Consider the following 15,803-nt stretch of genomic DNA (forward strand, 5'->3'; position numbering starts at 1 on the left):
TTCCACTGTTTTATTCCAAATGTGTAACTGAAAAGGTAGAGATTTTTAGCTTTCTGATTATTTTTCTCTGTATACATATGGGATATTCTGTGAAAGAAAGGAAGTACAGCTATTAAAACATACTGATCTTATGATTGACAGTTTAATTTGATAAAATTATCCAGGATATGAGTGTATTCCAATGAGAACAAAGTGTTCCATGATGGAAGTAGTCCATGTAATCAACCTGCCACCAGATGGCTGGCGGGTGCCCCAGACAATGATGCCATATTCACTAAGTCAAGTTTTGGCCTCAGTGTTGTCAGATTAAGTACTAAGTGGCTGTAGCCAGATTCATTTTGGTGAGTGGAAATCCCATGTTGCTGAGCCGTGTACAACTTCCATCTGGACTTCCATGGCCACTTTGTTCATAATCCCTTTTGAGAAGAACAAGAGTAGAGAAAAAGGTTGGTTGACCCCTGTAGAATGCATCATCTTCTCTACCAGATTATTTACCTCCTTATCTGTGAAGTTGCTATTTGGTGAGCATGTATATGGCCAGCCAAACCATTAGCTACTGTCCGTGAATGAGTGTAGATCAGTACTTCTGACGTGTCTCTTTCAAAATGAACAACCAGATACAGTAGGCCCTCTGTATTTGCTGGTTCTGCATCTGCAGATTCAACCAATGGCCAGTCAAGAACACTTGGAAAAACATTCAGAATGTTTCAAAAAGCAAAACTTGAGTTTGCTGCACACCAACTATTTATATAGCTTTTACATTGTATTTACAACTATTTACATAGCATTTACATTGTATTAGGTGTTAAAAGTAATCTAGAGATGATTTAAAGTACACAGGAAAATGTGTATGAGTTATATGCAAATACTATGCCATTTTATGTAAAGGACTTGAGCATCCTTGGATTTTGATATCCGTGGGGGTACTGGAACCAATCCCCTGGGATACCGAGTAATGACTATATACCATTCAAAGCTTTGCCCTCTGGGAAGTTTTCCCTCTGCCGTGACCTTAAGGGCTCCTGAGTGGGGCTGTTGTGTTACAACTCTTCACTCTTGGGTGGCACCAATATATTGTATAGAACCATTTCTAAATCACGCCTGAATTTTTCTTCTTTAGTTAACTGGTTGGTCATAAGGAACTCGTCTTAGTGAGGCCACAGGTGACGTTTGAAGAGAGGATCAGTGTAGCAAGAATAAGAGCTATGGGAATATAAGCCACTTGCTTATGTTAACCTAACTGTGCTCATAGGACTTGCCAGGCCTGATTTCATATACACCTCTTCTGTTTAAGGTTGAAGAGCTCTGTGCATACCCAGTTTTATGGCTTTGGAAGGTCAGATAACCCCGTTCATGTGAAATGCTCACGCTCTGTAGCTTTGTTCAAAATCCCAAAGGTCTCTGTTCACCTATAAAAGGACTGCCAAATGCCATACTATGTAGCAGCCCCTATCTGCCACAGACACTTAAAACACCAGTGAAGCTGTTGGGTCATGTAGCCCAAGTGGCAAAGCAGCTGTCATGGCACTCTGGACTTGTTGCTGAGCCTTCTCTTATTAAATGTCCCACTCAAACCTGGCAGCTTTGCAAGCTACTTAATAAGTGGGTTAGAATAACATACCCAAATAAGTATATGAAGCCATCAAAATCCAAAAAGCCTACTAAGTACTGTGCCTATTTTTTAGTGGTAGAAAGAGATATCTTGATCTACTACAAGATCCCTAGAAAGTTTACAAAGATGGTAGGCCAAATTTTTGTAGTAATCTTTCCCCACCTTTGGCACACATGTGTTTTACCAAGTATAGAGTAGTTACTGATTACTTCTCAGTCAGCACGTAATGGAAAGCATGACATTCTACAGAATGGAGAAGAAGTCAAGGTCCCTGTGGACTAGATTATGAGAGTGTGCTGGAGAGCTGATAGAACCCTGAGGTAGTGTAGTAGGATGCCAGCTGGAGCCAAACTGCTCAGGCATTCTTTGCTAGCACATATAAAGAAAAAAATAATAATTTGCCCAGTCAATAGCTGTGTACCAGACGCCAGGGAGTGTGTTTATTTATTCTAGCAAGGAAATCACATCTGGTACAGCATCTACACTCTGCAAGATCCATCTGTTTTCTCTAATGCCAGATAGGCAAGTCGAATGTGGATGTTTTAGGAATGATCACCTTTGTCCTTTAAATCCTTGATGATGACCCTAATCTCTGCAGTCTCTACAGGAACAAAGTGGTCTCCGGTTTTCATAGGTAGAGGTAGTGCTAGGAATTTCACCTGGCCTTTCTTACATTACAGCTCTAACTCCACACGTCTGGGAACCAGTGAGGGAGTCTGCCAGCTGCTGAGTGTGTCGGTACCAACTCCACATTTCAGAACTGGGAAAATAATGATGGCATGAGTTCTGGGGTGAGTGGTAGCTGGAAGTGAGCACAGACTCCATTAATCATGTGACTTCTATAAGCCCCTACTCCGCATGGTGGAACACAGTACCATTTTGGGTCTCCAGGAACGAGAGTCATTTCAGAGCCATATCCAACAATCCCACAAAATTCTGATTATTTCCCCTTCCTCAGTGTATACCCTGGTAATTTGTTGCAGGTTTTTTGGGGAAGACTGGAAGACTTATAGTATAAATTTATAGCTGTGTAGCAAGGTCCTTCCTCAAAGGGGCTTGGCTTTCTTGAATACAAGAGGTTCTAGGTCTGTGTCCTGGCTCAAGTTTGGGAATTGATTGAGGAGTTGCATTTTTCTATTTTATAGCTTTGCTGCTTATACAGATCAAGTAGCACTTGGTAGCTTTCTAACTATTTCTCTCTTAGAAACACCGTGATCAAACACCAGTGATCTCTGCAGGTCAGACTATTCTGATTTCAGCTTTTGCTCGCTGCCCATTTTGACAATCATGCTCATCTCATCTTTTGTTAAGTACTGTCACTGAGCCCCTGCCACTCTGAGATACTATCATCCCCATTCAATTTAGGAACCCATTTCTTGATGACAACATTGCCCATTGTCATTCCTGGTCTTCAGAGAGTAGCTACTATAGAGCTCTTCAAGGATGCTGCTGGTCCTTTCAACCAGTGTATCTCTCAAAGACTTGGTGAAGGCAGTGCCCTCTGGGTCCTACCAAGTGATGTAGTTACAAGTGGGTGAGCAGGTTGTACATGATAAATCCAGTTCAGCATTCCTATCTGCTGAAGTCTTTGGATAGTTCCCTCTCCACCAAGGAGTTATGGCATCTCAGTTGCATGTAGTGTAGGTTACCTTGGGGACCAGGCTTCTGCCAACCAACTGAACGTACTATTAGAGGCATTTTCAGCCATTTGAGCTAGCACAGAGAATCCAGAATCTTGGTTTAGTGTGCCCATATCAATAAATTTGATCTGATCTAACATTATATTCCTTCTAAGCTGACTCAATACCCTCAGCATCCATTTCCATACATACTCCCTGGTTTCTGTCTATGTAAATTGGAATTATCTTGCATATCTTTTGATATAAATGGTACTTCTTTCTAGGTCACAATTTATACCTCACACTGGATTCTGCTGGGACTTGATTCTGGTCGTAGGTCTACAAGCAAGAGGTAGATGGAGCAGGGTCCTTAGGAAGGGCAAAAGTCCCTTGCAAGATGCTATCTTAGGTGAGGCCCTTACTGATTTTTCAGGCAAAGAGAGAGCTAACCTCATTAGGCAAGGGAGGAAAGGCTATTACTATTGGTAAAGAAGACTGCAGCACAAGGTCCTAAGCCTCAGCTTCATCAAAATACCCATATATCCTCATCCCAATTTTCAGGCCACTACTCCTTCCCAATCGGGCCCTAACTTTAACAGAAGAGACTCTGTAAGGTTGGGAATTCAATTTGCATTGTAACATTGCCACCCAGAGGATTAGACTTTGATTTAGTTTTCAGAAATTCCATTTCTGGGGCAATAGAAGATAAAAGTTTTCTTTCACTGTTGTTGAAGAAGCTTTCTGGATCTTCATCTAATCCTTGAGCTTGGAATTTAAAGTTCTCAATTTAAGTTTTTCTCTCCTCCAGAAATTCAAATTCCAGGCCCCACCCCAGACCACAGACTTAGAGACTCAGGGGGTGGGGCTCAGGAGTCTGTAGTTTAACAGATGCTCCAGGTGATTCTTACATACCCTCAACTTTGAGAACCACTGATGTAGAACAGCACCTTCAAAATTCTCAGAGAAAATTATTTTCAGCTGAGAATTCTAAACCGAGACAATTAGTATGAACAAATAAAGACTTATTCAAACATACAGGACTCAAAATTTACCTCCCTTGTGTTCTTCCTTCAAAAGCAATTGGTTCCTGGAAAAGAAGGAAGTGAACAAAAAGGAAGCAGTGAAGTGGAAGACAAAGGACCTAGGAAATACGGAAGCCAAGAGCCCAAGGCAGAAAGGAGGATTTCCAAGATGGTAGTAAAGAGATGTTTCTGGCTGGCATCTTTGTAACAGAGAGAAGTGTATCACTTCAGGGAGGGACATGAGGCCAAAAGAATGACTCCAAGATAAAAATGTAGTTGATAAATCTGACCTTCCAAAGTATAATACTTCTAGGTATAAAAATCTCTCAGGTGAGGCTTCCCTGGTGGCACAGTGGTTGAGAGTCCTCCTGCTGATGCAGGGGACACGGGTTCATGCCCCGGTCCGGGAAGATCCCACATGTCGCGGAGCGGCTGGGCCTGTGAGCCATGGCTGCTGGGCCTGCGCGTCCGGAACCTGTGCTCCGCAGCGGGAGAGGCCACAGCAGTGAGAGGCCTGTGTACCGCAAAAAAAAAAAAAAAATCTCTCAGATGGAGCAGGTAAAAAAATATTGATAGTTATTTTTAAAAATTGAAAATAAAAAGTAAATTATTTATTCTAGGAAATCCAGAATTTATACAAGAAAGAAAACATTATTTTAGCTTATCAGTAAATATACTATTAGCCTAAATACATTAATAGAAACACTAACTTCGGTAATTCAAAATTTTCAAATGAAGATTTTGGTAGTATGAGGGGATGAGAAGTAAGTTAGGAGGTGCTATGGCAGCTAAACCCTTATCCTAATAGGAAATCAGGACATAATATACAATATTGATAAATCAAGTCAAAAAGCAATTTCTTCATATTATTTAGATATATAAAGAATAAGTACTTTTGATAAAAGCCTTTAAAATAATTAAAAATGACTACCTCTAAAAACAAGTGGAATGGTGAAGGGTAGTACAGGATTTGACTGTCATTGAAAAACTCTTGATAATTTTTTAAGCAAAATTATGTACATATAATGTATAAATAAATATTAAAATGAGTAAAGAAGAAATTCTCTGATCTGACAAAGCATAATGCAAATAAATATAATTTACCATATATGCATTGGCTGTGTGCAAAGCATAGTAGTCATAGGTGACAGTGAGATTTACAAAATCAGTCTCTGCCTTTTAGGAGCATATACTTTTTTCAGAGAATTGAAACAAATATCTAAAGCACTGGAATTGCAGATAAGACTAAAGGACGAAGACCAGGGGAATTCTACAACCTCCACTGCCCATTCCAGCCTGTGAAGGCCCAGTAATTGTGAAATTCTGGCGTACCCCAAACATAAAACACTTACTTGTGTCATTAATCTGATTGCCCCAGTGTTGTTTCTGTAGATGCTATAAGAGAAAGAATCATAAATTCAATCACTTCTGCCATACGTGAGTTTTACGTGTGTACATACATGTGAGGTGTGTGTATATATGTATGTGTGTGTATGAATATATACACATATATATAAACCTTCACATACAATTTTAATTTTTTCTTACTTAGAATATGTAATGAGAGTTTCTGACAAATGGCAAATAAAGACTAGCCTAGATTAAATATAAGGACTGTTAAGCAAGTATTACTGACCTGAGCTAATTTTCTACCGTTCTTATGTTGCTACTGTCCCATTTCCTGTGGAAGTACAAATTTTAAGTATAAAACTTTTATTTAGTCTTCTGTGAAATTCAAAGAAACTGCAGGTCACAATGGTATTTGATGAGAATACCTAAGAGGAAAGAATCTTTCAACATAGTTACAATGAGTATTCAAAAGCTCTGCTTTGGTTATTACACTTTGCAGTGAGAAAAGAAAGGCCAGAGAATATTTCTATTCTGGTAGCCAGGAGCACAGTGAATGAAGAGCATGTACAGAAAGCAGGGCAAAGGCATTATTAACTTCATGTATGTTACGTTCCCTGTTATTAGAAATTCCAGTTCTTTTCCTTAATGTTTAACTATAACATTGCTTTTGTTTAATCCTTTTATAGATTCTTTTTATATTTGGGAAATTTACCATTTCTATTTAATGAGCACTGAAAAACTGATTGGAAGCTCTGTGTGTGTGGGGGTTGGCCTTGATAGTGGGTGGGCTTCAGTATCCAGGATAACTGGTCACCAAGCTGGCATTTTTCTTGGGACACCATCAAATGTTAGTATCTAGAATTTTTTCCTCTAAGGCTTTTTAAGTTACTGGAAAAGACGAGTCCTTCAGTCCTGCGTGGTAGCATATGCCTGGCTGCTGGCTGTCTGGGAACAGGGTGGAGATGGGGGCTAGGTTCTCATGCTGAATGTGCAGACATTCATCCAGTCCTGCTGTGTTCAGCCCTGCACCAATATGCTAAAGTTTAGTGCTTATCAGGTTCAGTTGTGCCAGCGACTTGGGCTACTGGCACAGGAGTACGTGCTTTCATGTGGTTGCTGGAGGAGAAGACCCCCGAGCCTGGAGTGGGGTTCTGATGGCTCTGTGTATAGATTTTTCAATTTCCCAGTTTTCAGCCACACCTACACTTACTGTGGTAACTGGTACCTCCTAATCCAGAGCTTCTCTGGGGATCTACAGGGTGTTTCAGCTTCTTCTAAGCATATTTCTGTGTAAGTATTGAAGACAAAAAGTTCTCTGTTCTACTCTGTTCAGTTACCACACCACCATCTGCCTTTTGCTTTGAAACATTTTTAAAAATCTCTTATCTATTGATGTATCTTTCATTCATACTTCTTGTCCTTTTGAGTTGTACATTTTATTTTTAACAATCCCTTTACTGTCATTTCAGTGTAATTTTGAGGTGGTGGTTCGGTCCTGTTTAACCAGAAATCCAGGAACTGTTTGTTCGTCACTGTCTCTCCAGTGCCTGGCTCATAGTAGGCTCTGAAATAAATATTTGATGGATGAATAATTGAGTGACTTGAGTTAGAAGTTTTTACAATGGCAGTAAAGTGTTGTGACTATATATACACATGTAACAACCTTAAAAAGCATCTTTTAAATTATGGTTTTGTTTTGGCTCTGTTCCATTTTTTGTTTTAGTTCCTCAACATGGTCGAGAAAACTACGTGTTTTAAAGTGTGCGCTACCTTCAGGATGGATATGTTTGTTTACTTGGTCAAGCACAGTTATCGCTGTTACCTTAGGCTTAATATACACATTTGCCTAAGGTACACATGTATAATTTTTCTCTAGAGATAGAATCGTATTGAGGCTGATTTATGTAGTAAGCACAGTCTTTATTCTTATTTGTATGTATATTTACGTAGTTATAAAGAGACTTGTGGTGATTATGGTGTAAAGCTACCACTGCCCCTTTTTCCATTGGCCCTTTGTGGTTAATAAAGTTTGGGAGTCACTGGATTAGTGGGGCATCTTAACCAGGTATGTTTTGCATTCCAAAGTCAACATGTGAGGATGGATAACATATAGTAGAGACAAAGAAATTAAGCTATAACAGTGAAAGTGTTACAGATAATATTTAACTGTAAGAGTTAATATTTAATAGTACAGTTAATATTTTGAACAAACAGATGAATATTCTCCTTCTTCATAAGGTTAGCCCTGGACCACAAATTGGGGATTGTAGAGAGATACGAGTATAGTAGAGAGCCCATGATTTGGCTACCGTGCTGGATCTTGGGTCTCGTAAATGGGATGCTTCTACCCTCAATACTATAGGAAATGAATAAATGAACTTTTAGCATTTACCCCTAAGATCAATGAGTAATTGTAAATTCAGATAATGAGAAAATTACAGCATTGTCTTAAACTACTGTGCACCACCCCCCTTCAATCTTAGGGATTTATTAAAGGAATCTACCCAGAAATCCAAAGAGAGTTATTTCTAATTAAAGAGATTAAAGCTACCTCTCCAGTAAAGAAGTAAGAACCTACATAACAGAAGTGGGTTAGGAAGATAGTAGATAAAGGAAGTCCTTTACAGAAAACTCCAGGGTCACAGAAATTAAGAAGTTGGGGGTTAGGATAAGAGAAAGGTGATAAACTTTTTGGAGCAAGAAAATGAAATGTTTTCTAGAATACATTATTCACGCCTGAATATTTTCCTAGTCATCTTCTTTAGAATCCCCATCTTTATTTCTTGGTTGACATCTATCAAGTTGCTGACATACAAGGCTTAGGGAGGAGAAATTGAGAAGATAGAAGTATTTGTATCAGAAAATAAAGGGTGGAATTGGGTGCATGGGAAAGAAGAGAGAATAGGAGAAGCAAAGAGAGCTTTAGAAAAGAAAGGAAGTCTTAAAAATATGACCAAGACATTTTACAGATAATTTTTCTTCTCTTCTTGAACAACTCCTCCAGTAGTTATGTGGTGGGATTTCTGGGAAGAAACACAAATAAAATAGAAAGCCAGGAAACTGTTTCAGACCCTTCATTGGAAATAACCTAGTGCCTACTTGTGAAAGTGTTAAAGCAAAAGTGTCTGATTATCATGTGTTAAATAGGATACTGATTTCAAGGTTCTTTGCCACCTAGTTTTGTGCTAATGTAAAAATGGAATATGAACCTGTACCAAAGAGCTATCAAGAATACTCTCAGGAGAACCATTATTAATAAAATCTGTATTAATAGTGACTGTGGAAAGGCTATACTGCTCCTGGAAATTTAAAAGAAAAATTAACTGTAAAGTTATAATTTTTGCCTTTAAGGCAGTAATACATTTTCATTCTTTTCACTTTCACTTTATACATGAATGTCATGAAATTTCCATTGTAGTTGACTAAAAATGAAACAACAGAACAACAGTACTTTAGTGATGACTAGGCTAGAGACTTAAATATTTTTAAAGGGTTAAAAAAAGCAGAAAACTGGTCCTTCATGATGAAAAGTAAGAAGTCAAATGTTATTTACAAAACTCATTCCCATTCATTTTTTTGTGTTTTGGGCTTGTTTTCAGGCAAAAGGACTCCTATGGAAGATGGAAGTCTTTGTGCGTTTTCCAGAGTGTGTTTCCAAGCCCATCAGTGAAACATGATACTGCTGCTCTGTGTTGAAATACTTGAAGAACACCTACATCTCTGCCGGCGCCTTCCATCCTGCTGAAACCATGGTATTCTCTGCAGTGTTGACTGCGTCCCATACTGGGGCATCCAACACAACATTCGTAGTTTATGAAAACACCAACACGAATATTACAGTCCCTCCACCATTCCAGCATCTCGACATTGGTTCGCTGCTTAGATACAGTTTTGAAACCATGGCTCCCACCGGGATGAGTTCCTTGACACTGAATAGTACAGCTGTGCCCCCAACACCAGCAGTTTTAAAGAGCCTAAACTTGCCTCTCCAGATCATCCTTTCTGCTATAATGATATTTATTCTGTTTGTGTCTTTTCTTGGGAACTTGGTTGTGTGCCTCATGGTTTACCAAAAAGCTGCCATGCGCTCCGCCATTAACATCCTCCTGGCCAGCCTGGCTTTTGCAGACATGTTGCTTGCAGTTCTGAACATGCCCTTTGCCTTGGTCACCATTCTTACCACCAGATGGATTTTTGGGAAATTCTTCTGTAGGGTATCTGCCATGTTTTTCTGGTTGTTTGTGATAGAGGGAGTAGCCATCCTGCTCATCATTAGCATCGATAGGTTTCTTATTATAGTCCAGAGGCAGGATAAGCTGAATCCATATAGGGCTAAGGTTCTCATTGCAGTTTCTTGGGCAACTTCTTTTTGTGTAGCTTTTCCTTTGGCAGTAGGAAACCCTGACCTGCAGATACCTTCCCGAGCCCCACAGTGTGTGTTTGGGTACACAACCAATCCAGGTTACCAGGCTTATGTGATTTTGATTTCTCTCATTTCTTTCTTCCTACCCTTCCTGGTGATACTGTATTCGTTTATGGGCATACTCAATACCCTTCGGCACAATGCCTTGAGGATCCATAGCTACCCTGAAGGTATATGCCTCAGCCAGGCCAGCAAACTGGGTCTCATGAGTCTACAGAGACCCTTCCAGATGAGCATTGACATGGGCTTTAAAACACGTGCCTTCACAACCATTTTGATTCTCTTTGCTGTCTTCATTTTCTGTTGGGCCCCGTTCACCACTTACAGCCTTGTGGCAACATTCAGCAAGCACTTTTACTATCAACACAACTTTTTTGAGATTAGCACCTGGCTACTCTGGCTCTGCTACCTCAAGTCTGCATTGAACCCACTGATTTACTACTGGAGGATTAAGAAATTCCATGACGCCTGCCTGGACATGATGCCTAAGTCCCTCAAGTTTTTGCCGCGGCTCCCTGGCCACACAAGGCGACGGATACGCCCCAGTGCTGTCTACGTGTGTGGGGAACATCGGACTGTGGTGTGAATACTGGAACTGCCTGACGTTTTGGGTGATGGTTGTTCTTTATCTGACTTCGAATTTTTTTCTCGTGGCTTCTCCACTTAAACTATATTGTTTTTCATAGGGTGTGTGTGTGTGTGTGTGTGCAGTGTGAAGAAAGAATGGTGATTAGTTATAAGTCTGTTACCAAGGATACACAATAGGGAAGTGATCACACGTGTTACCTCCAGGGTTCAAGAGAAATCCTTGATTTAGGGTGGGGAGATGGTTTTCTGTTCCTTTGATTGATTTTGTTTTTCTAGTAGGAATCAGGATTGTGCTTTATTGAGCCTGCAGTTACAGTGAATTGTAGGTATTCTGTATGCTGCTAAGATGCTTTGTCGAGTTTATCAATTATTTTTTTCTGGAAGACACTGCTGCTTTTTGCCATCACATTGGAGCCAAAAGCCACATACATCTCAGTAGATAAATACTTAGTTTTATTTAAAAAAATAACCCAAGGGGGTTAGTGACATTCTAAAGGTCATGAATATTTACTTTGGTGCACTTTAAGAAACAATGTACAAACTAATTCAGTCATGTTTTTCAGAATTGTTTTTATATATGACATGTTGTGCTTTAGGAAACATTGCATTATTTCTAGGAAGATAGTTTTTTAAAAATGTTTTGTCTGTATGTACAGTTTTAAAGGAGGGAACATAAAAATGAAGAACTTTTTCTAAGCACAGTAGTGATTCTTTAGAGCGGTAGGGCAGAGTTGAGATAGAGCACCCTTGCGAATTTAAATGGGATGCGGTGAGGCTGTGGCTGGTGCGGGCTGTGGCGATTCCTTTTACCCAAGGATTCTCTGAGTCCAGTGGGAAGAAGGGCACCATTTACTAGACGTCTGCCATGTGCCAGGCCCTGTGCATCATTTTATCCTCACAGCATCCTGTGAGGGAAGTATTATTTCTTCCTTTTTGCAGATGAAGAAGGCAAGTCTCAGAGAGACTAAAACCCTGCCCAAGTTTAGTGGTAGAGCTGGGATCCAAAACTCTGTCCGAGTCCGGAGACTGCATTTCTACTGTACCACACGGACACCTTGTTCAGGTTCAGGTTTGGACGTTTCAGAGTCAAGAGGGAACTATGTGTATCCTTTAATTTTCTTTTAGACTAAAACCTTCTTTTTAAAAATAGCTTCATTTTTTGTATTACCAAAAGAAATGTGAAACCATTACAGAAAGTCTGGAAAATAGAAAAGAAAAAATAAAATCATTTATAGCTACCTTTTTAGAGCGGAACTAAAAATCTTAGGTAAGTAAGCGTATAAGGAAATAAGGCAATTTTTTGGTTTGCAAAACAAGTGACAATTACTGAGAAGTTAAATACAGCTGTATATAGGTCTTTGCCCTGTGGGTTTAGATGTTACGAGTTGTCCGGATGTGTTTCTCAGTGTTCTGGGCAGAACAGCTTTGTTGCCCCAGTGCTTGCCCAGAGCAGAGCTGGCTATTGAAGAATGTGAATGTGCTCAGAGGTGTGTCTCCTGTAAAGAGGTGAAGATAAGCCCTGGTCTGAGCCTAGAGCAAGTTTTCATTAAGGCAGGTCTGGGGTTTCAAATTATTTTTCTCTTGATGATGTTCTGCCTCTCCCCCACCCCAGGTGCAACCAGGGCCTTTGGTGCCCTTCTCTCTCTAATCATGGGAACACGTTATAAAACATCCCCCAGGGATGGAGCTTCAGACTATGGCCATAAGTGCTGAAAGTGTAGCCTCTTGGCTACATCATGGGCTTTATAAATAGGCAAGTTAACCTTGAACACTTTTTGGATTTATAGCATGTTTTCAGAATTATAGTGCTTTGTGACCAGTGGGAAATTAGCCACTTTTCTTCAGTTGTACAACCAGAGAGTTGGACTAGATGAATCTTCAAGGTCTTGTCCAACTCTAATGTGAGTTTTTTTTTTTTTGTGGTACGTGGGCCTCTCACTGTTGTGGCCTCTCCCGTTGCGGAGCACAGGCTCCGGACGCGCGGGCTCAGCGGCCATGGCTCACGGGCCCAGCCACTCCGCGGCATGTGGGATCTTCCCAGACCGGGGCACGAACCCGTGTCCCCTGCATCGGCAGGTGGACTCTCAACCACTGCGCCACCAGGGAAGCCCGAGAGTAGGGATTTTTAAAGAGCCCAGCTGATATCAACTTCACTCTTTTATCTCCAGTATTATTTTTTTTACATTTTACTTCATTAGATGTTTCTTAAAATTGAATATCTGAAGAGCATATGGCACCATATCAGGAATCAGGACTTTGGAAGGTGGATGTCACCATGAAAGACCTGGGAAACCCTGCTCTTGAGGCAGTTGTCATGGTACTGGAACTCATTTTCCAGCTAACTTCTCTTTTGGGATTCAAGCATGTTATTCAACATGTTGTTTTGAGATCATCTTCTGATGATACTCGCCTACCTCTTTGGTTTCTAATTTATATTATTCACAGGCAAAATTGCTTTTATCCATAGGGATCTTATAGAACATAAACACTGTAGTAGATATTAGTAGCACATTGAAGTGTATCATGCTTTCCACTTTCAATATAAACTAGATTTCAGGCAGATATTAATAAGTATATTTGAAATTAGACTTTCTCTGAGGAAAGTCAGCATGATCTGTATTCATCTTACATATTGGCAGTAGGTCTTGAGACTCCTTTTGTGGTTGGAGCTGAAACTGAGCTTTTGTTTTCTTTGTCCTATTTTTATGAGCAATCCTTAGGTACTTTAGTGCTGCCTGGTAGGCAGTGCATCGTTTGGTGAGAGCTCTGGGGTGCCTGCTAAGAGGCTCAGTGTTTGTGAAAGACAACCGTGAGGGGCCTTTGTGAGAATTCAGCAACCACACTGAATAGCAGTTCTCTTTACACTGGATCGTCTTGATCAGATGACAGTTTACAAACCATTTTGAACGTTTTTATCATGTATACATTTTGAAAGCTTTAAAAAAAAAAGTACTGTGGTGTACCTTTGAAAAATTTAGGTGCAGTATCGTATGTTGCCTATTCTTCTATATTTATCTGAGGGAAAAAAAATACCACTACTAGTTATCACCACTGGCTGACAAAATCAGAAATGTTTTTGGTTTTGTTTTACCTTCTGGCGAATAAGTAAGAAGAGGAAAGAGATAATGAAATATTTGTGGTCAAAGAAAGAGTCAACAGAAATCCCCAATAGTCTGCAAGAATGACATTCAAACTTTCATATGAATTTGTGTCTAAGTATTCCCGGGGGGCTTGTTAACAGTACAGATCCCCAGGTCCCCCAGGGGGTCTGAGATTGGGCCCACAAATGCACACTTTTATTTTGTTGAGTATTTGGCCTGATGCTGATTCAAGTGGTCTCTGGGGCATACTTCAAAGAAACAGTCCTGTGGAAAATATATCCACTTAAATATTGTCTGTTTTATCCAAAAAATGTTTGTTTTGTGTTGGAAGCCATTATCTCCTGGTGCATGGATAATCCGCATTGAGAGGAAAGCCTGTGTATCATTGTGCCTAATTTGCTGCCACTCGTGTTAGTGCTGGATCACGCCAGTGTCAGCTTTACCGTCTTTCAACTGGCAAAATTCTGATAAACCATGTAGTTTCACAGAAGAGCAAAAAAGGTGACTTAATATTTGAAAGTCATGATTTTCAGGAGTCTGATTCCTCTAATATTTTCTTTTCTCATAGAGAGGTATCTTTATTGTATGTATCCTCCTAAAGCGTATGAGGGGAATGCAAAGATTCATCCAGTTCCTATTGCTGTGCTTATGCCAGCTGTGTTCAATGGAAGCATGAAGAACATAAAATAACCATTTTACTCTATGTATTTCAGTTGCTGACAAGGATATTTAACTTAATCTTGATCTTTGCTTTTGTTTACATGACAATATTTATGTATATATCACAGGAAAAATGTTCACTTGCTTGACATTTTACTCTTCCATGATTTTTAGTTTATGTTTAAAGGACTGTTTAATTCAAATTTATTTTCACAACCATAGTCTTCATTGAAAACTCGATTTTTATAATAATAAATGAAAACGTCAAAGCACATGTTTGTTATTACAAGTAAATGGTAATACAGTTCTTAGATATATATTGGTACTAGTCCTTTGTAATTTAAATTAATTTATTTTACAATAGTACCTAACCTATATGAAAAAACCACTTTGAATTTTGGGTTGCAATATTCAAAATCAAAATGTATGATTATTTGTGCATATTCTTATTACAACCAGGAAAAGAGCTCCCAATAAGAAAATGAATAAATGTTTAACATTTCTAAAAGTGAAGTTTTTTTAAAAGGACTGCTTCATTTATCTTAGAAAAAATTGTCATGAATAATACTTTCTGTTAAATTAAAATCTGGGTTTAGTTTCAAATCTTGCTTCCTTTGGGTTTTTATTTTCAAATTAGCTTTTAAAGCCTGTATGTGTATTCTAGTTTTAGAAATTCTCAGAGTAATTAAGGATGAAATGAAACTTGGCAAAAGACTATCAGTATTAAGAGACAGTTTTAAGACATTCTGTCTAGGAGAGTTATAAAAATTTTCCTGCTAAGTCATTTGAAATTAGATTGTCACTGGCAAAGCAGTGACAATGTTTGCTTCTATTTTGATGAAATGATTTCTTATTGCACTTCCTTTTCTAAAATCTAAGGCCTTTCTAAAACCTACTTTTAAATCTTAAGGAAATATCATTTATTTTTATGTGAGTTTCAACTTTTTTGCCAATTAGACATGAGGGTTTTATTTTCTCTTCTTTTTCACTTATATGCAATAGCTAAATATATTTATTTTTAAATTATAAAAGGTTGATTTACAAAGGAAGGTTGTTATTGAATCTATTATACATCTGATAGTTCTTTCTGAAATGGAAAGGTGAGACAGAAATAGCAAAATAGAGGAACCTGTTGAACTAAAAACATTTTCACATCTATCATGAAAATAATTAACCCCAATCAACTTATTCATAATAAAGAGAACCTTTAGGAGAAGTTTCTACCTTCTATGTCAAGGTGCAGTCAATTAGATTTAATGCAAGAAGAAACAAAAATTTCATGGCTATCTCAGCATTTAACCCAGGGAAGCAGAACTAGAAGATATTTATTAAGAGATTTATTGCAAGAATTGGCTTACATGATTGTGGGGCTGGCTGGGCAGATCTAAAGGCCAGAGGACAGGCTGTCACGCAGGACAGGCTGGGAAT

The 15,803-nt window shown here is 39.0% G+C and overlaps 1 protein-coding gene across 2 annotated transcripts in view; it reads left to right on the forward strand.

Moving 5' to 3' along the window:
- Positions 1-14,975, forward strand: part of GPR63 (G protein-coupled receptor 63) — a 57,254-nt gene extending 42,279 nt beyond the window's left edge. Inside the window, exons 1-2 of one of the 2 annotated variants that reach the window (XM_032651734.1) lie at positions 7,195-7,454; positions 9,203-14,975. In XM_032651734.1, coding sequence (XP_032507625.1) covers positions 9,353-10,612 — 1,260 coding nt within the window. In that variant the 5' untranslated portion in view covers positions 7,195-7,454; positions 9,203-9,352 and the 3' untranslated portion in view covers positions 10,613-14,975. Of the gene's footprint in view, positions 1-7,194; positions 7,455-9,202 lie in introns of those variants that run through there. The other variant, XM_032651733.1, reaches the window with a different exon arrangement.
- The last annotated feature ends 828 nt before the right edge of the window (positions 14,976-15,803 follow it).

Source organism: Phocoena sinus, chromosome 12, assembly GCF_008692025.1.
Source record: "Phocoena sinus isolate mPhoSin1 chromosome 12, mPhoSin1.pri, whole genome shotgun sequence".
Lineage (NCBI taxonomy): Eukaryota > Metazoa > Chordata > Mammalia > Artiodactyla > Phocoenidae > Phocoena > Phocoena sinus.